At 33.0% G+C, this 26797-nt stretch overlaps 1 protein-coding gene and 1 pseudogene across 1 annotated transcript in view; both read left to right on the top strand.

The window, feature by feature from the left end:
• REEP5 (receptor accessory protein 5) overlaps positions 1-15383 on the top strand; it is a 30892-nt gene extending 15509 nt beyond the window's left edge. The window contains exons 3-5 of the mRNA XM_003761635.4: positions 519-657; positions 12829-12997; positions 14317-15383. Coding sequence (XP_003761683.1) covers positions 519-657; positions 12829-12997; positions 14317-14366 — 358 coding nt within the window. The 3' untranslated portion in view covers positions 14367-15383. The remainder of the gene's footprint in view (positions 1-518; positions 658-12828; positions 12998-14316) is intronic.
• Positions 10254-12655, top strand: LOC116420912 (annotated as a pseudogene).
• Positions 15384-26797: the final 11414 nt, after the last annotated feature.

The raw sequence follows: 26797 nt of genomic DNA, 5'->3' as shown, positions 1-26797 counted from the left end.
TTTATTAAAACATTTATTTATTTGTTAAAACAATAAAAATAATTGTATTTTCAATAAGACTATGTGAAAGGAATAACCTTTGTCAGATCATGATGTCCTACTTGGAAATAAAGCCACCTTAAATATGGCATTATTGATACCCTCATGACAAAATGGAAAGGAAGTGGGAAAAACCCTTGTGAGCTTTGGTGAATGTTTTGAGGAAATAAAATAACTTTTAGTTCTCTGTTTCATAACTGAATGTAGTCACAAGAATAGTATAGGGCTATGCCAAGAAATATAGGAAATGCAAAAACAAAACTCTTCATAAAAACTGCTCATTAACTGCAATAATAATTTGTCCGTTTCCAGGGGTTATAATAGATTGCAACGATCTGTTTACTTGCTTCATGACCAACTTACGTATCACACAAATATGTAAAATTTCTAATCAGTTAGGGGTTCAAGCTATGGAAATAAGAATGTAAAGAATATATTATAGAGACTCATCAAGACACATACTGTGTTTTTCCTTTCAGAATCAAAGCTATTGAGAGTCCCAACAAAGATGATGATACACAATGGTTGACCTACTGGGTAGTATATGGTGTTTTCAGTATAGCTGAATTCTTCTCTGACCTCTTCCTGTCATGGTTTCCTTTCTACTACATGCTGAAGGTATGTTGATTTTTACTTTGCTCAGTGTCTACCCTAATTAGGTACTTATCTTGATTTGTTTCCCAAAATAAACACTAACCATGAACCCTACAGCAATAAGATTTAACTAATGACTTGTCTAAGAAATGTTTGCTTGCAGTTCTCTTTATAATGTCTTATTGGTAAGTACCTCTAAAACTTTTTTATTTTTTAAAAAATCTTAGGACTACAGCATTCACAAGAAGATACATTTAAATATTTGTTAAATGTAAAATTCTATGGCGTGATATAAATTATGTTTTAAATTTGCTATGATCTAATAGATATTATTGCCTAGCTACATAAGAATGGCTTTAATAGTTGATGTGCTCTCTTAGTAAGACATGGATGTGTATTCCCAATGGGGAATGAAAGTCAAGTGAATAAGCCACTATTTCTGGACAATGTGGTATTTACATTATATGGTACGGTAGTTTGGGAAAAGAAAGTATGTGCTAGTTGTAATCAGGAAGCTTATTACCATTCCCTTTTGCCTCAATCGGAAGCTGTTTCTTTTTTTTCCAAGCTTCCTCATTTATTAAGTAGAACAAATTGCCACATTTCTAAGTAAAGAATGGTTTATTTAGGATAAGGACAAAATCTGTGATTTCATTGATATAGGCTTATGTAATCTGCAGTTTAGTCATTATTTCTACCACCAAATAAAATAAATTCAAGCTAAAAAGCATCTTGAAAATAATTTTGAAGATTTAAAAGTATTTTAAGGATTATAATATGAATCCATAATTGAATCCAATAGGATATTTGAAAATTCCCTTCCTAACTCATTTTCTGACTTCATTGTATTTGTCTTGCCTGAATATGAGGAATATTCATTAGGTTTACAAATAAGATAATACCTATCCAAATTGATGTTTATTGTTTTATTATTCATTTTTAAAGAAACTATTAATATCCTTTGTTTTTATATTATCATCTTTTATGAATATATTACGTTTCCTTTCCCCTGCAGAGAACTATCATTTATAATGGAGCAATTAAGCAAAACTAACACATCAGCTAAGTTTAATGTCATTTGAAATATTCCACACTCATAATCCTCTCCACCTCTGTTGGAAAGGGATGAAGAATATTTTCTCATTTCTTTTTGATGGAATATACTTTAATTGTACAATGTTTGGTTTCTTTTTGTTTTTTTCCCCTCTTTATAGATGTGTAGTCATTGCATATATGTTTTACTGGTTCTATTTACTTCCCTTGTGACAGTTCATATATGTCTTTCCATTCTTCTCCTCATTTTTAAATTATTATTATAGCTTTTTATTACAAAACATATACATGGGTAATTTTTCAACAATGATCCTTGCAAAACCTTCTGTTCCAACTTTTTTCCTCCTTCCCACCCTCTACTCTAGATGGCAGGTAGTGCAATATATATTAAATATGTTAAAATATATGTTAAAAACAATATATATGTATACATATTTATACAGCTTCTCTTCATTTTTTATGATGCACTAATATTCCATTAAACTGATTTGCCTCAGTTTATTTAACCATTCCTCAATCAACAGTCATCTACTCTATTTATAATTCTTTGCTATTATAAAAAGTTCTATGAATATTTGGTGTATAAGAGACCTTCTCTTTCCACCTTTGACCTTATCAACTGAACCAAATGGGCCTCTAACCTATGGGTGGCCAGAGACAAACAGAACAGGTCTGAGATAGGAGAGTCAGGAATGAAACAGAAGCTTAATTTCAAACCAAGGGAAACAGCTTATATATAAGTAAACAAACAGATTAGACATTTTTGCTGTACTTCTGCCCTTAGTGGGGGGGCTCAAAACAGTGCGCCTGAGCTTTGATTTATATGCTTGTGGCTAGACAGAGTCTAATAAGGTTGTCAAGTTCATAGCAGGGATTTGTGTCTGGACCTATGCTTGCCCAGGCTCTGGCATGATCAGTTCTGTGATTTAGCTGAAGAACTCTAGTCTATAAAGTTAGGAGAAGTATGACACAGGGGAAGGAGCACAGGATTAGAAATAGATCTGAAACTTTGCCTCAGCTATGCCATTTACTAGCTGGATAATTTGGGACAAATGTTAATTTTGGGGGGGTCTCATTTTCCTCATCTATTTTCCTCATCTATATAGCATGTGAGATTAGATTAGATGGTCCGTGGGGTCTCTTTCAAGGAAAAAAAATTTCTGTTTTTCAAGAAAATCTGGATAACCCTTAATTACAAAGAAAGAGAAGAAATCTCTATGCCTGTTAACCTGCAGGATCAAATATAAACTCAACTCTTTGATATTTCAGACTCTTATTTATCCAGATCCTTCCTGCCTTTCCAGATTCTCACATTTTACTTTCACATTCTGTAATTCAGCCAAATTGGCCTGCCTGATGTTTTTCATAAGTGACAACAATTTCCCCTCTAGATGCCACTCCATTAGCTCTCCTCCCATCTGTTCTGCTTCTTCACTTTTGCCTCTTAAAATTCCTTCAAGACTCAGCTCAAACCCTACCTTCTGAAAGATACCTTTTGCAGTCTCTATACCCCACTATACCCCAGTCACTAGAAATTACTTCTCATCTATACTATGTCATCTTGGATATACCCACTTATTTACATCTAATCTCTCCAGTAGGAATGTGAGTTCCAGACAATTTTCAGATGATGAAATTGAAACTATTACCACTCATATGAAAGAGTGTTCCAAATCATTATTAATCAGAGAAATGCAAATTAAGACAACTCTGAGATACCACTACAGACCTGTCAGATTGGCTAAGATGACAGGAAAAAATAACGATGATTGTTGGAGGGGATGTGGGAAAACTGGGACACTGATACATTGTTGGTGGAGTTGTGAATGAATCCAACCATTCTGGAGAGAAATCTGGAATTATGCCCAAAAAGTTATCAAACTGTGCATACCCTTTGACCCAGCAGTGCTACTACTGGGCTTATACCCCAAGGAGATACTAAAGAAGGGAAAGGGACCTGTATGTGCCAAAATGTTTGTGGCAGCCCTGTTTGTAGTGGCTAGAAACTGGAAAATAAATGGATGCCCATCAGTTGGAGAATGGTTGGATAAATTGTGGTATATGAATGTTATGGAATATTATTGTTCTGTAAGAAATGACCAGCAGGATGAATACAGAGAGACTTGGAGAGACTTATATGAACTGATGCTAAGTGAAATGAGCAGAACCAGGAGATCATTATATACTGCAACAACGATACTGTATGAAGATGTATTCTGACAGAAGTGGATTTCTTTGACAAAGAGACTTAATTCAGTTTCAATTGATCAATGATGGACAGAAGCAGCTACACCCAAAGAAAAAACACTGGGAAATGAATGTAAACTGTTTGCATTTTTGTTTTTCTTCCCGGGTTATTTTTACCTTCTGAATCCAATTCTCCCTGAGCAACAAGAGAACTGTTTGGTTCTGCACACATACATTGTATCTAGGATATACTATGACATATTCAACATATATAGGACTGCTTGCCATGTAGGGGAGGGGGGAGGAGGGGAGGGAAAAATCGGAACAGAAGTGAGTGCAAGGGATAATGTTGTAAAAAAATTACCCTGGCATGGGTTCTGTCAATAAAAAGTTATAAAAATAAATAAATTAATTAATTTTTAAAAAAGAAAAGAAAAAAAGCGGAATGTGAGTTCCTTGAGGGACAAGCATTATTTCTGCTTTTCTTTGTATTCTGAAGACTTAGCACAAGAACTGGCACATATTAAGTGCTATTAAGCATAAACATTTCTTTTTTTTTCCTTAATAGTATTTTATTTTTCCAATTACGTGTAAAGATAGTTTTCAACATTCATTTTTGTAAGATTTTTTGAGTTCCAAAGTGTTTTTTTTCCTCCCTCCCCAAGATTGCAAGCAGTCTGATTATACATTATACAGTCAGATTATACATGTACAGTAATTTAAAATATAGTTCCATATTAGTCATGAAAAATCATGAAGAAAAAAAATCAGAACAAAAGGGGGAAACCATGAGAAGGTGAAAAAGGTGAAAATAGTATGCTTTAGTGTTCATAAGCTCTTCCTCTGGATGCAGCTGGCATTTTCCATCCTAAGTCAGCTGGAATTGGCTTGTATCACTGTATTGCTGAGAAGACCTAAGTCTGTCATAACTGATCATCACACAATCTTGCTGTTACTGTGTGCAACATTCTCCTGGTTTTGTTCACTTCATTCAGCATCAGTTCATGTAATCTTTCCAAGATTTTCTGAAATCGGTGAAGCTCAAAAACTTCTTGACTAGTTGTCTGACCATATAAAACAGCTTTGATATACAAAGGATTTCTCCTATAGAATCTAGAAGCAAATAATTCATCTTTTGCTTCTGAAGAGTTGAAGTGGACAATTACATTTAAAATAACACTTTGTAGCTTGCGAAATAAGTATCTCTTAATGGTTCTTTTCTTTTTCAAAAGTATTATGTAGTCTTTACACTAAAGTGAATATTAAAGAAGTCTCCCTTGGGGTTGTTCCCAGATCAGCTCTATTAATAGAAAAGTTGGAATTTGACATAGAGGAATTCTGTTCTCTTGTCTTAAGATATAAATGACTTCCTATTTCAATCATTTTGTATGGTTTTTAAAAATAAGTTTTATGAAAAAGGGACCTCTTTTCTTTTCCTGAAGGATACAGAAATTTGCATAAGCTCTCAGAAATGCTGATTTTGCTTAACTGTTTTTCTTTGTTACTGAAGAAAGCTTATTGACTGAATGAGTGTTTATAGAAGGAGATATATCTGGCAATAACTGCAATGTAAAAAAAAATCGATAAAATTTTTAAAGAAATAAACAAAAATAAAAATTGAGGGTTTTTTGGCAGCTAGTCAAAGAGGTTCAGTCAGGTTCTAATGAGTGTCTCACGCAAAAAGTGGTAGTAATAATAATAATAACTAAAATTTATATAGAGCTTACTATGTGTGAGGCACTGTACTAAGCATTTTGCATTTATCTTATTTGATCCTTACAAAAATCTTGGTAGGTAGGTGTTATTATTCACATTTTACAAAGGTTAAGTAATTTGCCTTGTAAGGATCATTTGAACTCAAATCTTCTCGAATTCAGCCCTAGCTCTCTATTGTTAATGTTGGCAAAAAAAATTTTCTGGGATTGAGTCATGATCAAGATACTTTTTTTTTTTTTTAACATAAGGGAGTTTATAATTTTTTATTATAGCTTTTTATTTACAAGATACATCCATAGATAATTTTTCAGCATTGACAATTGCAAGACCTTTTATTCCAACTTTTCCCCTCCTCCCCTCCTTCCCTCCTCCCCGCTCCCAGATGGCAGGTTGACCAATACATGTTAATTATGTTGAAGTATAAGTTAAATATAATATAAGTATACATGTCTAAACAGTTATTTTGCTGTACAAAAAGAATCGGACTTTGAAATAGTATACAATTAGACTGTGAAGGAAATCAAAAATGCAGGCAGACAAAAATAGAAGAATTGGGAATTCTATGTAGTGGTTCATAGCCATCTCCCAGAGTTTTTTTGCTGGGTGTAGCTGTTCGGTTTATCACTGCTCTATTGGAACTGATTTGGTTCATCTCATTGCCAAAAATGGCCAGGTCCATCAGAATTGATCATCATATAGTATTGTTGTTGAAGTATATAATGATCTCCTGGTCCTGCTCTTTTCACTCAGTATCAGTTCATCTAAGTCTCTCCAGGCCTTTCTGAAATCATCTTGCTGGTCATTTCCAAGATACTTCTTAATACTAACCATGTCAAGAGTACTGCCATTTTGACTAATATTTTCTACTTGTGTTTTAAAATTTGCTAAGCATTATAAATATGTATATTATAAAAAACGATATATAAATAAACATATAAATATATATATATATATATATTATATATATATATAATTTCATTTAAAGTTGATATTCCAATTGTGATTATCCTGATTTTACAGGTGGGAAAACTGAGGCTGAGAGAAGTTAAGTTTCTAACTCAAAGCTGAATTACTAACCCACCTTTTAAGTATCATAGATTCAAATCTGGGTCTTTCTGACTCCAGTATAATCTATCCATGAGATACACTATCTCTGGCGTTCTTACTATTGTCACTTTCAGACATTGCAGTGACTAGACCCTTAGCTTTTAATTGTCATAGAGTAATGACAGATGGTAATTTTTTCATATCCTTCTTGTTGCTTTCAGTGGTGTCAAGAAAAAAAATCTATTTTAAAAAAATAAAGAAATATTATCAAATTTCTTAAAACTTATTTCTTCTAACATTGATAAAGCTGATTTCTAGATTCAGGGAATTTGCTGCTTTCATTTTGTTAAAATTAATTTTACAATAATGCAAAAAAATCACAAACCTGTTTCTTAATCTTCTGTATATATTCATTGAAGTAAAGCATTTCAAATAATTTTGGATAAAACAGAAGCCCTTAAGGAGTATCTTTAATGATAGTGACTTTAATTTGTTTTCCATAATGAAAACAAGCTTGGTTTTTTTCATGAAGGCTTTTTTTGTATACTGTAGGACACGATGTCCTTTCATCCTTACAAAAACCACTTACCCTTGACTCAAACCACTGTTTCTGAAATAGAACATTTTAGATGTAATGCTGGCTACCTGCCTAAATATAAAGCACACTAAGGTCTAGCTTTATTTGTACTGTTGGAGAGTAGAAGTGGTATAAATATAATCCAAAGCAAGATCGTCCTTGTATCATTTATAGCTGGCTTTGCGATGCATTAAATGATTGTTTTACAGCAGACTTTTTTTTCCACTGATACTAATTTGTCTTAATATTAAAATCATTTTATATTTCCATTAGCACATTGAAAGTGATAGGTGATAATGAAAGTATAGTAGAAAGAAGACAGACTGGCTTTATGGTATAGTGAAAAGAGGATTAAACTTGGAATCAGGTAGCCTGGGTTCAAATCTTAGATCTTGTATTTATTACTCATGTATCACTGGTCAAATTATTTTACCTTTCTGGATCTCAGTTTCCTTATCTGTAAAATGGGGATAGTAATGCTCACACTTCCAAATCCAAACGGTTATTGTAATTTAAATGTTTGCTAAGCCTTAAAATTACTATTATCACATAAAATTGTTATCTTGTTTTGGATAATTCCACATACAAATCAATGAATGGGTATGGTATATCCAGCATAATTCTCTTTATACTAATAGCTTATCAGAACTTCCAGACCCCAAACTAAATTATAAAGAGGCTGTTTATAAAAACCATTTGGTATGTATTTTAAAAAATAGAAAAGTAAGTAAATAAAACAAAATAAACAAAGGAAAATCAGAAAAAATTGAACTGAATACCTAAGTATTTGATAAATCCTAAACTCTATGTTACCTAAAAAAGAATTTCATATTTGATAAGAACTGCTGAGATATTAGTCTTATTTGGAACCTAGAAAGCATTCTACCAGAAATTAGGCTTGAATCAACATCTTAATTGCAAAATGCTTATGTAACCTGAATATTAGATCATAAACCTAAAGCTACAACCTCACAGATCATTGAAGATCATAAAACTAAACAAATCAGAAGAAAAGCAGATCACATACCTTTAATAGATAATGAGTAGGTGATAGAATATTAGCAAATAAGGCATGGAGGCAATTATAAAAAACAGAGGAAAAAATTTTGATTCTGTGAAACTGAAAATTAATGTATCTAGGATAAGAAAGGAAGTGGTAAATGGAGGAAGGGGATGTGGAAATCTTTGTATCAAATATCTCAGATAAAGGTTTGAAACCCAAGATATATGATATGTAACAGAAATATGTAAGATCAAAGAATATGAACAAACAGTTCTCAAAGGAAGAATTACAAATTATTAACAACCATATAAAAGAATGCTCCAGAAAAGAAAAATATAAATCAAAGCAACCATGAGATTTTACCTCACATTAGCAAGTTGGCAAGGAAGACAAAAAATGGAAATAATCAGAATGGGAGAGATTGTAGAAAGACAAGCAAAAGCATTTCATTTTTAGTGGAGATGGAAAGATTTCCCAATCACTATTCATTTTGGAAGTCTTAGGTCTTTGTCAGAGTAGTCATGCTGCTTCTTACTTTGCTATGTTAAGGAGCCTGCATAGTATTTATTTATTTCTAATCTGTTCTGATACTTATACAAGCAGAACAGTCTATGTTCCTTATTTTAAAAAGATGAAAATTTTAAAGTCCAAGTATTTTAATATAAAATACATGCTGTTAGGTTTACAAAATTATGGGAGAAAAGTATTCTTTTCACCAGTTGACAAATTTGACTTTTTCAATAAACACAGAACATAAATCAATTGAAAGTATTCATGAAAATTCAACTTTGCCTGAAGATGTTCTTATTTTAATAGCAGTTATGAAAACTTAATGCCTCAGGTTATATCCACGATTCTGCTAAACATTTGTGAAGTATATAAATGTTTTCATGAATCTGCTTTTTAGTAGGTTAAGATCTTTTTTGCAATGTAGATGCACATTGCACAGAACGTTGTACGTAGTATGTACATTGCAGAGAAGATAGGAGCATTAGATTTGAGTCAGGGAGACGTGGATTTGAATTCTGCTTCAAATATTTAAAAGGAAAAAAAAGGAAATGTTCGATGCATTTGCCATTTTTATGGATGCAAAGAGAAAAATTAAATATGATGCTATTGCTTGAGGTACAATCAAAAGGCAAGGTCATTTATAGAAAGGACACTGACTTAGTTCTCTGAGAACAGAGAAGTTATAAATGAGAATGAAGTAGACCAGACTTCATGAAGAAGCCATTACAGAAAAGACACAAGTAACCATAGAATCATCTTTGTCTCAGAAGGTTGCTGAAGCTAGGCCAGTTTGAGATGCAAATAAATTAGTTTCAGCTCAATATATCTGGTACACATCATCTCAGCAAAGAGTTATCTGGGTGGTAAAAACACATACTCACAAAAAGATCAAATGAGACAATATATGTAAATACCTATCTCATTGAAATGATCCTGGGACTATTTTGCTATTGTTCTTTTACGTTTAATAGTCTAAAAATATGTGCAGGCATATAAAATAGCCTTTCTTTAGTTGAATGGGCTTCAAATTCATCCTTTTTAAGCTCATTGCAAACACCTTTCTTCCCACATGATTTTGAGCTCCTCTGATAGGTCTTGATATTTTGAAAACTTTTTGTTCGACATAAGTTGAAAATTGAGCATTTTGTGTGGCAATATCTATTATACCATTGCTATTAGATTTTTATGAATTGATGTTATCCCTGAGCAATTATGGACAACAATTTTTTCTCTGATAAAAATCTTATACTGGATAGTGGGGAATTAAGTCATGATATTTCCAATATCATAGAGATTTGTTTTCTTTCAGTCCATGGAAGATAATAAGCTACTGGTATAGAATTCTAGAAACAATGGCTTAAATTCATATCATGCTAGATACCCCATAAGTGATATTTTCACACCTACAATGATATGTTGCACAGTTTCTTCTATTTCCCTGAATACACATGTCAAGGCTCCTTAAGAAGCATTGTAGTTATTTTGAAATGTTTAAGAATTCTAACCAAACATGATTCCAAAGGACCGATGACAAAACATCTTACTCATCTCCTAACAAAAGATGATGGACTCAGGGTAAAGAATGAGACAATTATTTTCTGGACATAGCCAGTAATGGAATTTGTTTTGCTTAGTTAAACATATTTGTTACAAGATTCCATTCCCCTACTTAAAGATTGTGTGGAACGCAAGAGAGAGAAAATTGATTTTTGTTAATGGAAAACAATAACATTTAACTTTAAAAAAGAAGCATTCCTCTGTTTCCACAGTTTTTGTATGATTCAGCAATCTGTTCAATGTGTCATTATCCAAATAATATTCACTGAACGGATGTCTTTAATGGAGCATTTATGGAGCATTTTTTGATTTTGCTCCTGATCTTAGCCACTTCTTAGCTTAGAAGATGATGTGGGGGTTGGAGGAATCAGAGAATTGAGAATAACACTTAGGTTGAGAGTCAGAGTGACAGAAAGGATAGTGTTCCAAGGAATAATGAGTTCCATATTGAAAGTAAAATGTTATTGAAAGTAAAAAGTTAGATAGATAGATAGATAATAAGTAGTTGGAAAAAGGAGACTGGAGACAGGTTAAGGCTAGAAATATGGATTTGAGGATAATTTGCATAGAAATATTTGAAACTATGAGAGCTGTTGAGATCATCAACTGAATTGGATAGAGGGAAAATACAAAGGACCCAAGACAGAATCTTGGGGCATATAGTTAGTGGGTATTAATTAACTGAAGATCCAATAAAAGAGACTGAATAATAGTTAGATAGCTGAGAAGAGCAGTGTCACAGAACCTAGAGAGTCAAGCTTACCAAAGTGGGAGGAGGAAGGTGGTAATTCCAGCTGCCCAGTGACCCTGTGGTGGTCCCCAAAAAGGCATTGGAGGACTAGAAAGTGGGTTTCTGCACTCACATGTACACACACATACAAACACACAAGTGCAGGAGAGTCTTTCTTCCCAGTCCACAACCTCCATCCCATTTCTAGTATTAGCAGATGGAGGAGGATGGTATTACAGGAAACAGTGGCAGGTGGAAGAACTCAGTATAGAAGTAGTAGCTGAGAATAGCCCAGTTTCCAGGCCTTTGCCAATCTGTGCAGGAAAAGGAGCATGAAAACTCAGAGTTAGCAAACCAGTTGAAGAAAAGAGCCCACAGGATGTGATCATACAAAAACTGACTAGTGTTATCCTGGAAATTGATCAGAATGACAGCCAATTCTTGGAGCTGGTTTATAGATTCCAGAAATATGTTGATTTCATCCTGAGATCATCATCCTGGATCTCCTCCCAGCTATTAGGATTCTTCTAGATCAATCCAGTTCCTATAAACTTATACGAAAAAAAATGGAAGCCCACATGAAAGATGAACAGATTTGTTCCCTACCCTTCGTAGAGTTCACAAGCTTATGTGGAAAGTTATCATTTGGCTTCTGGAGAAGAATGGACTGGCTTTCCCATTGATTTACAAAATCAGAGTGGCCCACAGCACTTACTGTCATGAGACGGCCGTCATCTTCAGTCAGAAAGACCTCAGTGCTATTATACCCCCTTGATGAGCCAGAATTTCATCAATAACAACTTTGTTATAAAATGTTTGGGGTAGGTGAGTCCTACATCATGATACAGAGAGTATCTTTGAAGAACTTTTCTGCAGGAATATCAGACAGACAGTCACTATTTTCCCACAGCCATATATTAAAATCAGAGTCATCTTCCATCCTGACAGCATTGGACAAAATAGGAGTGTTTGGGAAATCCATTTTATTGTTTGGAAGGTGTGGATTAACTGATATAGCATAGGACATTTTTTTTTTTTGTTATTAAGATTATTATAGCACTATTAGCAGTAGGATTTTGTTTTTTAATTGATTTTTATAATACTGTTAATTCATATGTCAGCTATGATGTGATTTTAAATAAAATAGTAAAAGGAAAAAGTCGGAAAATGAACTTAAAAACAAACTTCTCAAGGGTATCCTGCTTACTTTGCAGCTGGGTCATATTTAATTTTGTTTTGACAATAGGTAAAGGGAAAGGAAATTGACTTTAAAGATTAATTAGGAGAATAAAAAAATCAACTGTAAGAAACTTAAATCAAATACCCAATCCCAGCTGACATGTTTATGTCATCTATCCAGGATAATCCTCCCTATCAATTTTTCATTGGGTTAATTTTTCATCTGTGTAGTGAATCAGAAAAATCACAGTAGGGGTATTAGGAAGAGAATAATTACAGTTTTTAGATTATAAATCTCTTTAGGACTGGAAGCAGTTTTTCCTAGTTCTGGATATTTTTGCAGTTAACTTCTGTGATTAGAAAGTAATGGCAACTGCCATCATTACTAGAAATGTAGTCTAAATTAAAAGTTGTTCAGCAACTGGATTTTAATCTCTCTTTTCCAAATTAATTATTATCCTCATTTTCACACCTCAACTTTCTATTCCTAATAATAATTTTAAAAACACTAGGAATATATTTTTACAAATGTAAGTAGTGGTACAATTATGTGAAAAGTATTAGACAGCAGGACTTACAAGCTTTTATTGTGCTGGTCTAACTTTGTCATTAAACCCGATTCTTGATTGTACACAGTGCGGCTTCCTATTATGGTGTATGGCCCCCAGCCCTTCAAATGGTGCTGAAATGCTCTATAAGCGTATCATCCGCCCCTTCTTCTTGAAGCACGAATCCCAAATGGATAGTGTGGTGAAGGACCTGAAAGACAAAGCCAAAGAGACTGCAGATGCCATTACTAAAGAAGGTAAGACACATTTATTTAAATATATGTGGAGTTGTGCTGAAATTAGCCCCTATAACCATCAAACAGAAGCTTTTCTCAGCCTTTATCAGTAATACCCAAGACTTGTCAGGGTAGCTACTTAGACCTCTTTTTTATAGTTGTTTGTTTTTAATATCTTAATTTTTTCCCCAATTACATAGTAAAACAACTTTTTAAAAAGTTTTGAGTTCCAAATTCTATCACTCTCTCCCCTTCCCCCTTCCTGAGATGGTAAGTAATCTGTTAAAGATTGTACATGGGCAACTATGTAAAAACATTTCCATACTTGTTATTTTGTACCAGAAGACTTGAGAAAGGAAGAAAGAAAGAAATAATAAAAGAGAAAGGTAGCATGCTTCATCACTGGCCTTCAGAAATTGTCTTAGATCATTGTATTGCTAAAAATAACTAAATCATTCATAGTTCTTCATCATACAATATTGTCATTACTGTGGTTTTTACTCACTTCATTTTGCATCAATTCATATAAATATTTCCAGATTTTTCTGAAACCATCTTGCTTGTCATTTCTAATAGCCCAAAAATAGTCTATCACAATCATATACCACAGCTTGTTTAGCCATTCCCAAATTGATGGAAATCTCTTTAATGTCTAATTCTTAACCACTACAAAAAGAGCTGCCATAAATATTTTTGTGCAAATAACTCTTTCCCCCTCCTCATTTTAAAAAAACTCTTTGGGAAATAGCAATATTGCTTTATTAAAGTAGATAAACATTTTTATAGCCCTTTGGGCATAGTTTCAAATTTCTCTCCAGAATACTTGGATCACTTCACAGCTTCACCAAAATTGTATTAGTGTCCCTGGTTTCCCACATTCCCTTCAGCATTTATCATTTTCCTTTTTTTTTTTTTTTTCACATTAACCAATCTAATAGATTGAAGTGGCATTTCAGAGTTGTTTTTAATTTGCATTTCTCTAACCAATAATGATTTAGAGCATTTTTATATGACCGTAGGTAGCTTTGATTTCTTTAAGACCTTTCACTCTTAAAGATATTTTAAAATACAATTAAAAGTGGTTTCAAAGCTGGATTCTCTAAAAGAAGTGAGTAGAACTAGATCATTTTCATGTTGCTTCTCATCTTTAAAATCTTTATAACATGTTCTTTTGGTGAATTTCATCAATGTTTTTTGGTTTTTGCAAGACATTTTAATCCTGACTACCTACTATTGTGTTTTACTATACTTGAAATATAATCGCCCAAGTTTTGTTAGCTAAAATACATATCCTGTATGACAAAGTCACTTATTCTTCTCTCATTTTCACTCCACAACAGCCAAGAAAGCTACTGTGAATTTATTGGGTGATGAAAAGAAAAGTACCTAAACAGCGAACTGGATGAAAGCCCTCTTCTATTCCACATTTTACTCTCCTGTTACAGCTCTGTTATGCTGGGGACTGTGGTATAGTAATAATAATAACATTGCCTTGGAAACCTTTTTGATCTATTAAAAAGGAATGTGTTGTAAGTTTTTTGCTTACTTTTTTGCTGCTGTCTATATAAGCAGTGAGCATTTTAATTTAAATTCATTCAATGCAGTGGACAGTGTTCAAAGTTTCTTGAGAATGTATTCTTTTCCTCTCTGAGTTGGGAAAAACATGTCATACCACAGTGAATACAAATAAAATTAAATATCCCACAGGCTCTATGCTTTACTGGCTTTTCTGTGCATGTATCTTCTTGTATTTATGGTTTGTGGGTTTTCATGTATTGTATGATTTTTGTACTATGATTCTTAATGTTTTAAACCTTTTTGTGTACATGCAAAAAATGTTTCAAAGGGTAGATTTAAACTATTATGCTAGATAAGGTACAATTTAACAATATGAATTTTGTACCAATGATGTTATTTCAGTGATTGCCTATGCCATTTGTTACTGTTCTGTGCAAAAAGTGAAAGCACTTATTTGAATAATTATGAAAACCTAATAAAAACAGCATGATGTCACTGGTTAGTTTTTTCCTAGGATGACCTCTACTAAGAATGATGATATAGAAAATGCTAGAAAAATGGACAATGATATAAGTATTATACAATTATGAAGTCTAATGAGATTTGTATAGCTTTGTCAACTTATTTATAATTAATATGTCTAGCTTTCCCCCCAAAAAAATTATAAAAGTTGAATACATGCATATCAATAATTAAAGGTCTACTACTTCAGATAGCAAGGATTTTCTGTACATTTTCAAGTTTATTCAAGTTTATTGGAATTTCACCTGCTGCCATGTTTAGCCTTCCCTCAGTCTAGATAAGATTGTTTCTTAAGTCTTTTCGCAGAAACTATCCCTGTTTTTTAATTATTTTCCTTTAAACACTAATAAAGGACCTTTAATTCTGACCACATGCTGTATTTCTGTGTAATTGAAATACCATATTCATTAGATCTAAAACCAGTGATGGAGAGAATAGAACAAGCAGGAATTCACCAACTGAACTTTAAGTCTAATTACAGGTTTCCTCAAAACTTCCCTCCATTTTATTCCTCTGGCTTTTTAAGTCACATAAGAGGCAATCTTGTCCTTTAAATCATGTTCCTGTAGCTGCCCATTAAATGCTTCAATTTCTTTTTTCTGTTGAAATTATTTCCTGATAGCAGTTCAGGCACAGTCCAAAAGTTTGAAGTCACATGATTATTGCAGGCCAAATATATTACAACACATTGACAGCAAAAAGGCTGCAAGAAAACTGAAACTTGGAGACTTTTTAGGTTCCTTTTGGCTTGGATAACAAGAAGTTAACAATCCCATAAACACCAATTAGTAAATTATGTTCAAAATTATTGTACTTAAGATAATATATTTTATTAAATAATCAGATATGACCACAATGTTATCTCATAATGAGAAAATATAAAACTGAAAGACAAGATCTTCTTAAATAATATACTATAATAATGAAAAGCTAATATTAACATTTTGATATGTAATAAATAGAATTTGAGCATTTGGGGAATATATTAATAATTGTGAAAATTGTGAATTTAAATTTCCTTCAAAGTATCAGTAAAGGTGATTTTTTTTTTTTTTTTTTTTTTTTTTTTTTTTTTGCTGAGGCACTTGGGGTTAAGTGACTTGCCCAGGGTCACATAGCTAGGCAGTGTTAAGTGTCTGACACCACATTTGAACTCAGATCCTCCTAATTTCATTGTCCTATCCACTGCGCCACCTAGCTGCCCATGAATTATTTCTTTAAAAAATAAAACCCTAAGTAAACCATATCACCAAATCAAAGGAAAGCAAAAATAATTACTTGGGGAAAAATCAATTCCTATAGCCAAAATTAAATTATTTCTAAACTTTCAAATGTATTCTCCTTGGAGAGATGAACCACACTTTTCTGACATAAAAATAGAATTAGCTTAAAATTTTATATATGGAATATATATCATTAGATAAGTTGGGGGATCCTAAATTTCTCTATTGCTCTTAAATTATAAGCTATCAATAAACAACTGCTGTTATATGTAAAGTAACAATTCAAAAATGTACAAGTATTTGAATTATGTACCTTCTTTCAAAAAATACTTCTCTCTGGATTCATTGGTTCCAGCAGCTGAAACACCATTATAATTAATAGAAATTGTATTGTGAAATTGCTTCTGTCAGACTTTTATGAAATATAAAGATCTCCTAGAAAAACTTCATGGCTGTAATTTGGATAAAAATAGTTTCAACTTCTGTGTCTGGCAATAAACAAGCTTAGATTTGTCATGTGAAAGAGTTTGAGGGTTGCCAAGTGACTGTCAACTTGTACTATACTGTTTTCAGAAAGGAAGGAAAGAATTAAAGCTTTTCTTTTACTTTAAAGTGACAAGTCATCATCCTTCAGACTAGTGTTGTTACTGCTGGTCTGTAAAAATGTGTTGTTAGAACAGTCAGTTGAAAATAAATATTGCTAGTTCTTAGTTCTAATTTATCACTTGTACTGATGATATGCTGTATTGAATAAGAGATCCAAATAAAAGGCTGTTTTTAATTTACTGAATTTTTTTTCAGGATTTGTTTTGACCAAATATTTGAAACAAAGTAATACTGTAAAGTAAGAAAGAGATTGAGGAAATCTGATTTTTAAAAATGTAACGCATTACTATTACATAAGCTAATTCCAAAATTTTAAATGAGTGTGAAAAATTCCTCTATTAAGTTAAATGATTGGTCCATTTTCTTAATGCAAGTCAGAGGAAAGATTTTTAACCACAAAGTGTCCTTGCTCCATATCCATCATTAATATCAGTTATGTCACACTGTTTCATGTCATCATGACCATCACAGTAAAATGTCTCATAATTTATTTAAGAACACTTTGAATAAAATTAAATAAAAACATTTTTAAAAATACTTATTGAGCATGTAATAACACAGCTGCACAATAGAATTTCATATTTAAAGATCCGTCTTTCTACACAATGGCTGGGTAAACTTTAAACATTCAAGGAGGTATCATCAAGGACATAAAAAAAGACATTAACTGCTTGTGTAAATACTGTCAAATCTTTCTGAAACTACATTTTTTTTCTTTAATGTAAGAAATAAGATAGAAAATCCATATCTTTTAAAAAAAACTGTTGAATTTTCATTAAAACAAAGGTATCTTCAATTTCTGCATTCAATTTATACAAGCAAATATCAAAGACAAAGAAAGCAAAATAAGGTCATCAGGGATTTACTTCTAAAAGGCTACTGTGGGCAGTACATTTTCAGGCCAGTGCTATAGTTAGAATAGTTCATCAATCACTACTGTTTGAATATGACAGAAATTTCCTTAGCCTTAAAGAAATAATGACTTTCACCCCTATTGTACTTATGTAGGTGGTAGACCAGTAATGAAACTAAGGTTTCATAATTCAAACAATAATGTTTGAACTAATGTTCAAAAACAATTAAAATGAAAGGTTTTCTGATTGGCCTTATCCATTAATAGCTACCAAATGTGTAGTTTAATATTAACAATAGTACTACAAACTTCATTATGTGCTACTAAAAGTTATGTGACCCAGGGAAGTTCACTTCATCACCAATCCTCAATTCTATATCATGTACTGCCTACCTCAGAAATAAATGAATACACGTGTGAGTGAATGAAAAAAAACATTGTTCTAAACAATGGGGATATCAATTGGGAGGAAAAACAGTCTCTACTCACAAGGACTTCACTTTTTATTGGAGAAGATAACTCAATGGTAAATTGCAACTGCAAGTCAAATGGAAAGATCTCATGGTCCTTAGAGTATGTCAGTTATACCTCTTCTTAAATGACATTCCCACTGACAAAATTCCATCATTTCTGATACTGAAATTAGCCAAGAGCACAGAATCATTTAGGAAATGAATCAATGATTATGAAGAAAATGTTTTGTAAATTTTGAAATGCACAACTTAAGATCATTTTATACCTAAAATTCTTAATTATTTTAAGGGCTCAGATAACTGAAATTTGGCAATTTCTGCTAAATTTTGTTGCAATCCTTGGATTTATTCTAACATTTGTAAATCATTATATACTTTATGAAATAAATATCATTTTATGATCACAATTATTTGAGAGAAGGGTATTATTATATCCATTTTCCAGAAAGGGAAATTCAATCAAAAGAGTGAAATAATATCAAAAGGTATGTCACAGCTAATGTGACAAAATTGGGCAGATCAAAGAAATTTTAAAAAGGCAAAAAAAAAATGAAAAAAAGGCAAATTCATTATCTTTTTCATGAAAGTCATGATCTTGCCACATAAAGTAGGTCAGACTTTTTTTTTTTTTTTTTTTTTTTTAACACTTAAGACCAATAAGCAGTCTTCTGGTGATTACTTAGCTAAACTGTAAAGGATAATACCAATTAAGGAAAGAATCTGAGTATGACCCTAATTAAACCCTTTGGCTTCAGATGACAGACCACCTTTAAGATCCATGTCCTTCTTCCCACCCAGAAAAAGACAATTTATACTGAAGTATTTATAGGGCATTGAGGAAAAAAACTCTGGGCTTGAGTGCAAATCCATCTCAGATATTTACTACCTATCTGACCTGATCTTTAATCTGCTTGTCTCAATTTCCTCAATTATAAAATAGTGATGATAGTAACATTTACTTCACAGGGTTGTGAAGATCAAATGAGATAACTTTTGTAAACTGCTTCTGGCACATAAGTGGCAATATATGGCAGCCTTATGATGCTAGCGATTAGCCGTTTAGTGTTTGCAAAGGACTTTACAAAGAATATTATTTTATATTTCCCCTAACTCTGTGTTATAGGTTTTGTTTTTATCCTCAGAGATTAGCTGATAACCTAGAGATCAGATAGGCAGCTTGGTGGCTGGATAAATAGCTACAAGCAAATCTTGCTTCTGATGTATCAATTGTCTGACCATGTACCTATTACTTCTTGAGCCTTAGATAACGCTCTAGGATTAAAGTGATAGAAGGTTTAGGATCTTTGGTAGAAAGAGCTGCCACTAAACAAAAACCAGTATGTGGAGAATGCTATAATTTCAAAATACATCAAATTTCATCATAACATTATACAGTGTAATTAGAGAAATAAGATGTTTCTGTCTCATGTTGTTGCAATACAGAATCACAGAATTCTAGAATTAGAAGAGATGAACCTCTTAGCCAAAAAAGAATTTCCCTTATAACATATTTGATTTATAGTTAAATTATACTTTCAGTTGTCAGACAACTGGTCATCCAGCATCTGCTTTAGACTGAAAGGATAGGGAGGCTTGGGAATACTCTCCAAAAGTGGCCCATTTCACTCTTGATTAGCTTGAAATGCTGGGAATTTTTCTTGACAAGAAAACAAAATTTACCTTTTTGCACTATTATTCTTGGATGCTGCCCTTTACAAACAAACAAAACAAATTTCATTCTTTTGCCACAAGAAAGCCCTTCAGATGCTTGAAGAAAGTTATCATCTCCTTGCTGAGTCTTTTTCCAGATTAAATATTGCCAGCCTCTTCAGTTGATCTTCATATGATATGTCAGACTCAGGGTCCTTAGAAATTCTGATTGCCTTCCTCTGCAAACTCCTAATTATCAAGGTCTTTTTCTAAACAGTGGTTCCCAGGCCTCTAAGGAGAGATTTCATACCCTTTTGTTCTTCCTATAGGTAACCCAAGGGAGGAGAGGTCCTGGCTAATGGATGCCTTCAAGTCTCAGCTCAAATCCCATCTTGTACAAGAGGCCTTTTTTTTTCCTTTAAAGCTTTTTATTTTCAAAACATATGCATAATTTTGTTTTTCTCATTTTTTTTTCCTTTTCAATCTTATTTTTCTTTTCAGCATAATTGGGAAAACATGTATAGAAGAGTTGCACGTATTTAAGGTGTGGTCCAAACAGGACCATTATCATTTCCTCAGCATAGATAAAAGGGTCTTTACTAGCCTTGAAGTCAAGTTTGAGAAGTCTGGATTATCTCTGTGAAGGAATTTCCTCTGGATGCAAAGGGTGGTCACTAACAGGGAGAGGAACCCAAGGTATGGATAGATTGACGAGAATCCCTTGGAGGTGGCTTGAGCCACACTATAGGGCATAGCTCCTGACTTCACCAATGGCGAGCTGCCTGGGGAGGTAATTCCTGGGCTTGCTGCACCCAGGTAGGCATGGGGGAAGGAGGTGGACAGAGAGAGAAGGTGAGGCAGCCCCAGCAGCCCCGGCTCACTCCTGCATGAGAACAAGTAAGCACTAACAGCCAATACAGTGCAGGCTCCTACGCAACATAGCTCAAATCTGAGAAATCCTTGGCCAACATTAGAGCTACCGAGCTCAGGGCCCAACAGCTGCGGCCCATCATTCAACCTTGTAGTAAGGCTCTAGCCCGGAATGGGAGGAGAGAGGGGAGAGGGGAGAGACAGGTTCCAGGAGTGATGATTTTCTTATGATCCCGGCACAGGCAGGACCTAGGGGTGAGATGAGAGGCCCCTGTAAGTGGCGAAGGGTGTAGCAGTTGGCCTGGTCGCATGGGCAGTAGAATTACAGATTGTAGAATAGTACCCAGAGGAATCAAGAGTGGGAAGAATGCTTGGACCCAGTAGCTGATGATGTGGCTGAGATCCAGGCTCCAGCAATGAACATGAGTGAGCACTGGCATTAGTGCCCACTGCAGCCTTCTGCTTACTGATTGGCCCATCATATGGTTGTCTCTACAATGTCCAGCAATAATCAGATAATTCCTCTAGACAGAGGGCTTCAAGAAACAAGGAGTAGCATTGTTGCAGAGTGGCTTGTTTTCTGGTAACATGGGGGAGCTGAGAGTGTCTACTTAACCTCTGCGGAAGGACATTCCCTCAGAGGCCTCTAAGAAGAGATTTCATACCCTTTTGTTCTTCCTATAGATAACCCAAGGGAGGAGAGGTCCTGGCTAATGGATGCCTTCAAGTCTCAGCTCAAATCCCATCTTGTACAAGAGGCCTTTTTTTTTTCCTTTAGAGCTTTTTATTTTCAAAACATATGCATAATTTTGTTTTTCTCATTTTTTCCCCTTTTCAATCGTATTTTTCTTTTCAGCATAATTGGGAAAACATGTATAGAAGAGTTGCACGTATTTAACATATATTGGATTACTCACCCTTTAGGTAAGGAAGTGGGGGAAGGGAGAGAGAAAAAAAATTGGAACACAAGGTTTTGCAGGAGTGAATGTTGAAAATTATCTATGCATATGTTTTTAAATAAGCTTTGAAATGTGCATGTTTTGAAATAATCCACCCTTTCCCTTAACTAGTAAATATATATGTAATTTTCCTATACATATTTCCACGATTATCATGCTACACAAGAAAAATCAGATCAAAAAGGAAAAAATGAGAAAACAAAATGCAAGCAAACAAAAAAAAGGGAAAATACTGTTTTGATTCACACTTAGTCCCCACATCCTCTGGGTGCAGATGGCTCTGCTCTCTCCATCACAAAACCACTGGAACTATGAGGCCTTTTCTTAATGCTAATATTTTCCCTCCCAGATGACTTTGAATTTACCCTTTATAAATCTTTATATATATATATATATATAAAGATTTATAAATATATATTATATATTTATATATTATATTTATATATATAATATATATTTATTATATTTATATATATATTATATATAATATATATATATTATGTATAATATATATAAATATATATACACACACACACACACACACACACATACACACATACATATTGTGCATTCCTCATTAGAATGTGAATTACTTGAGGGCAGAGGCTGTCTTTGCCCTACTTTTTGTAATCTTATGCATTAAGCTAGTTTTTCCTTAAAAGGTACTGAAATGGTCTTAAAATTTGACTAACTAGGTCACTGAGTTTGCTGGTGATCTGGGTACAAATCAGACAGGATGTGAGGAACTAAAGCCTCAGAGCCCTAACAGTATAAATAAGACTTAGAAGCTATGCTCAACTGAACCAATGCTTTATCCTGAATTTTCCTTTCCTGCTCTTGAACATCAATCTTTCCCTACTCTGACTCAGTACATCTTTTTGTTATCTGTTAAGCGATTGTCTCACTTTTGTTCCAGTGTGGAACTTAGACTATCAGAGGAGTGGCCAGTCTTGGCCTACCACACCCCATCTCTTTGAGTTTTCATGATTATATACTCTCCCAATTCTTCAATTTGACTTTTCTTTCTTCTTTGTTGGCTCGTCAATCATCCATATCCCACCCCTGAACTAGTTTTCCCTCAGTACTTTCTCCTAGCCCTTTCCCTACACTCTTGGTTGGTGACATTATTAGCTTCCAAAGGTTTATCATCTCTGTTGAGATAACTCCAAGTCAAGAAAACAAATTTATAGGTTGAAGTGATGACAAAATACAGAAGGTTGGTGAGATTTCAAGTCATTGCAAAGTTAGGAAGAAGCAAGAAATAAAACATGACTGAATAATAGGAAATTGATTTAATATTCAAGAACACTCAAGTTCAAATTTGGCTTCAGACCAGTTTTATGATCCTGAGCAAATCACTTAACTAATTTTTGCCTCGTTTTTCATCTATAATATGGCACCTACCTTCCAGTGTTGTGAGGATCAAAATAGATGTGAAGTACCTAGCCCAGAGTAAACACTAGATAAATATTAGATATCATTATTATTAAACTTAGAGTTATTGATTATGGAAATAGAATTTTTATAGAAATAAAATTAAGACTTTAATATTTTAAAATAATTTGGTTAAAGATATAGTCATCAAATTTTCTGTAACAAAGCTGAGATGCCTACCACACTGTTAGATAAGTCAGAATGACCAAAAGAATCTTGACAGAATAAAATATCTAATATGAGCAAGTTCAATAGGGATATGGATAAAATCTTACATAGTACAAAAAAAATCAACTTCATATACAAAAATTTTCAAAAAAGAAAAAATAGTTCAGCAAAAATCAATTAAGTCAAATGATGTATACAATAATAGAACAGTATTGGTACAGAGATGACCAATATAAATTATTCATTGTCAAGAGAACAAAGTCAAAACCAAAGAGGAATTAAGTTAAATTTAACTTCCATTATATGGCAATAATATGGTTATAATGTTCTAAGAGGCAAGATTTTCTCTATTACCTTTCAAGGAGTCTTAAATAATTTTGATGTTAAGCATAAGAGACAAAACTCTGCACTACAACTTTTAAGGCAACATTTTACTCCTGATTGTAAAAAAAATCAAATAGTAAGCACAGTAGGACCTTGAACTTTCTCCATTATTTATGCTTACAAAAATCTGTTTCCTGTGATGTACTGGAAATAATCTCAATGCATACATGGACTATTTTCATAGAAATTTTACATAGATGAGAAAGCAAGGCAGGTAGACTGATTGATGGTGTCTTGGTTGACTTTTTTCAGCAATAACAAACTTCCCTTTTTTCGACTTATCTATCTATCCATCATTTATTGTTTATGTTGCCTCCAGCATGGAGCTCCTTTACATACATTTGGTCTATATTTTCCCATTCTTGTCCTCTTTAATGTTATGTGTACCTCTTCTAGGACTATAATGTTAAGAGTCCAAGTGTGGTAGTCTTTCCTTGATGGTAACCAAAGTTTGTTAATAACTTGAGTTTTTTCCATTTTTATTCTGATGGTTCTTGCATTTTTATTCTAAAATATTCCTTGAAATAACTTGACTTAGTTGGATCTCTCACTTTTTTTTTTATTTAATTAATTAATTTATTTTTTATTATAACTTTTTATTGACAGAGCCCATGCCTGGGTAATTTTTTTTATCCCTTGCACTCACTTCTGTTCTGACTTCTCCCCTCCCTCCTTTCACCCCCTCCCCCAGATGGCAAGCAGTCCTATACAAGTTAAATATGTCAGTCTCACTTTTTTTTTTTAAGCTGATTTTATTCTCCACTGAAACTGTTTTATTAGGCAATATAGCTCATCAACTCCCATTATCATCTAAAATTTTACAAATGACCTTATATTACAAATTGATGTTGTTTGTGGCTAATCCCCAGGTTCTGTGAATACTTTTCTTCAAGAAGTGAATAAATGTGGGACAAAACACATCACAAAAAAAAGTGATTAAATTTTAACTGATAGGAAACTACTCCTTATTAATCTGTTACTTCTTAATCAGTTGTCTATATAGTCAAATCACTGATCCGTTAGAGAAGATGTTAATACATAGCTAGAATAAAAATGAGGAAAACATATGGCATATAATTGAAACAACTCCATTGTGACCTAATATTCAGGTTATTGAAAACAGAAAATGTGTAAAAGGACAAGGTTAACAGATACAAATCAGTTGCCATAAAAAAGTTTGTCTTTTGCTTTTTTTATATTCTCAGATCTTAAAACAGTTTCTGGCATAGGGTAGGTGCTTAATGCTAGCTTTCAGCCAAAAGAACCTAGAAAGCACTTTAGTCAGCAAAAACTTGACTCTGCTGTGACTGAAATAGCTTTGCTCTAAAGCTCTGATTTCATCCATGTTAACTACTGCGGAGAAAATTTTTAACCACTGATCTAGATAGACAATTGCCATGAATGGCATCCTAGAGTTGTCTGGAGCACTAAAAGGGTTAGTGCTTGTATCACAGATCAGTCTTTCTGACTAGCCAGCTTTCTTAATTACTTTGCCACAGCTAACTCTATGAAAATAAATAAAACATACATATAAACACAGGTGTGGAAATGTGTACACGTATACACACACACACACGTTTGTGTATATTGGATTCTGCTGAAATGGCATAAATAAAATTGAAAGCTTGGGTTATTATTAGGAACACAATTCAACTTTGTAGTTTTTATATAGGTTGGTCTTTAGATAGCTACTTTTTCCTAGGAAGTACCAGTATATTTGCATGTTTTTGACACTAAAACCTAATCTTGTTGAATCAAATATTTAAATTTTAGTAATGTTAGATTTAAGGGCTCAAGATACAACCACAATGTTTTTTTTTAAAAAAAACATTTTTATTGATGTCTTTTATTCTTATTATCATCTCAATTTCTAAGTATATCACCTCTTAGAGTCATCCCTTGTTTAAAAAAAAAAAATCAGTTCAGGAAAACTAATCAATACATCTACAATATTCATAGTTTCTATGCATCTTAAACTAACTGACTTGCTTTATTTAAAACTGAAAGACATTTAGCAAACTACCATATTAGTCACCAAACATAACTCTGATCAGTTAATTTAAATATATATTAAGGTCTAATATCAAAGATTGGAGAAACTATAGAAAATCTCCAAATAACCAGAATCTAGCTAACTGGAACTCCTGATTACCTGGAATCCATTCCTTTTGTGGGGAGAAGAAAGCTAGGATGATAAGGGAAGCTCTTATCAAGATAGTTAATTTAAAAACTTCATATAGAGATCTGATTTCTGCTATCTTCTGGATTTAACACTATGATACAATCACTACAATTCAGAAAAGTGAGCTTAAATTGTAAAATACCTTATAACTGTGTAAAAGTAGAAAAACAATACATTTTAGGAAAATATACTAAAACAATTGAAAGGGTTTTTTTCTGGTTTATCCTGAACTAGTTGAAAAATTCAATTAACCTGATCTTTGGCTCTCCCCATGTTGGTTTCCTAAATACTGCAGTTAACCTAGGTTTTACCTTAGCAGTCTATTATCTACCATTCATCATGAAGTTTTACAAAAGCATATAACCAAGAAGTGGAATTCATGTCCCTTAGGATTGTATTATATGAGTAGACAATAAAGAATTATGCATTAAGTTAATCAAGGAAACTTTTGTCACTTGCATATTTACACTTGAATACTTATGCCCTAAATTCTTTGAAATAAGAAAGTATTCAGAATTTTAAAAGTCTACTTAGTTTAACTGTGCTCAAAAACTGACTAAATATTTACTTTTCTAAAATTCACATGATGAATGTAATAAATATATCTGGAGTCTAATCTATAGCATCCTCAGCTTGGTGATGACTGAAAAGGAACAAATATAAATTGTCTGAAATAATTACTGAATACAAGTAGTTAACTCCAAGACAAGAATTTTGTCAGAAAATTTGTTAATTCAATCAAGAGTATTTACAATAAGAACTCTTATGGTTTTATATACGAAACACTATCTTTATAAAAAGTTACTTCAGTTAATCCCTCTGTGCTTCAATGGTATTGTATGCATATTATAATTATTTTTTAGAGGAAAAAAATCTAAGACCATGTACTTAGAAATAGAAGGGGCTTTTGAATTTATTTAGTCTAATCCCTTCTTCATAAATAAGAAAGCTGAGGCCCTGAGAGGTGAAACTGAGTGTT

Source organism: Sarcophilus harrisii, chromosome 1 (genome assembly GCF_902635505.1).
Source record: "Sarcophilus harrisii chromosome 1, mSarHar1.11, whole genome shotgun sequence".
NCBI lineage: Eukaryota > Metazoa > Chordata > Mammalia > Dasyuromorphia > Dasyuridae > Sarcophilus > Sarcophilus harrisii.
The sequence above is the reverse complement of the archived record's forward strand: the minus strand, read 5'-3'. Positions and strand labels throughout refer to the sequence as shown.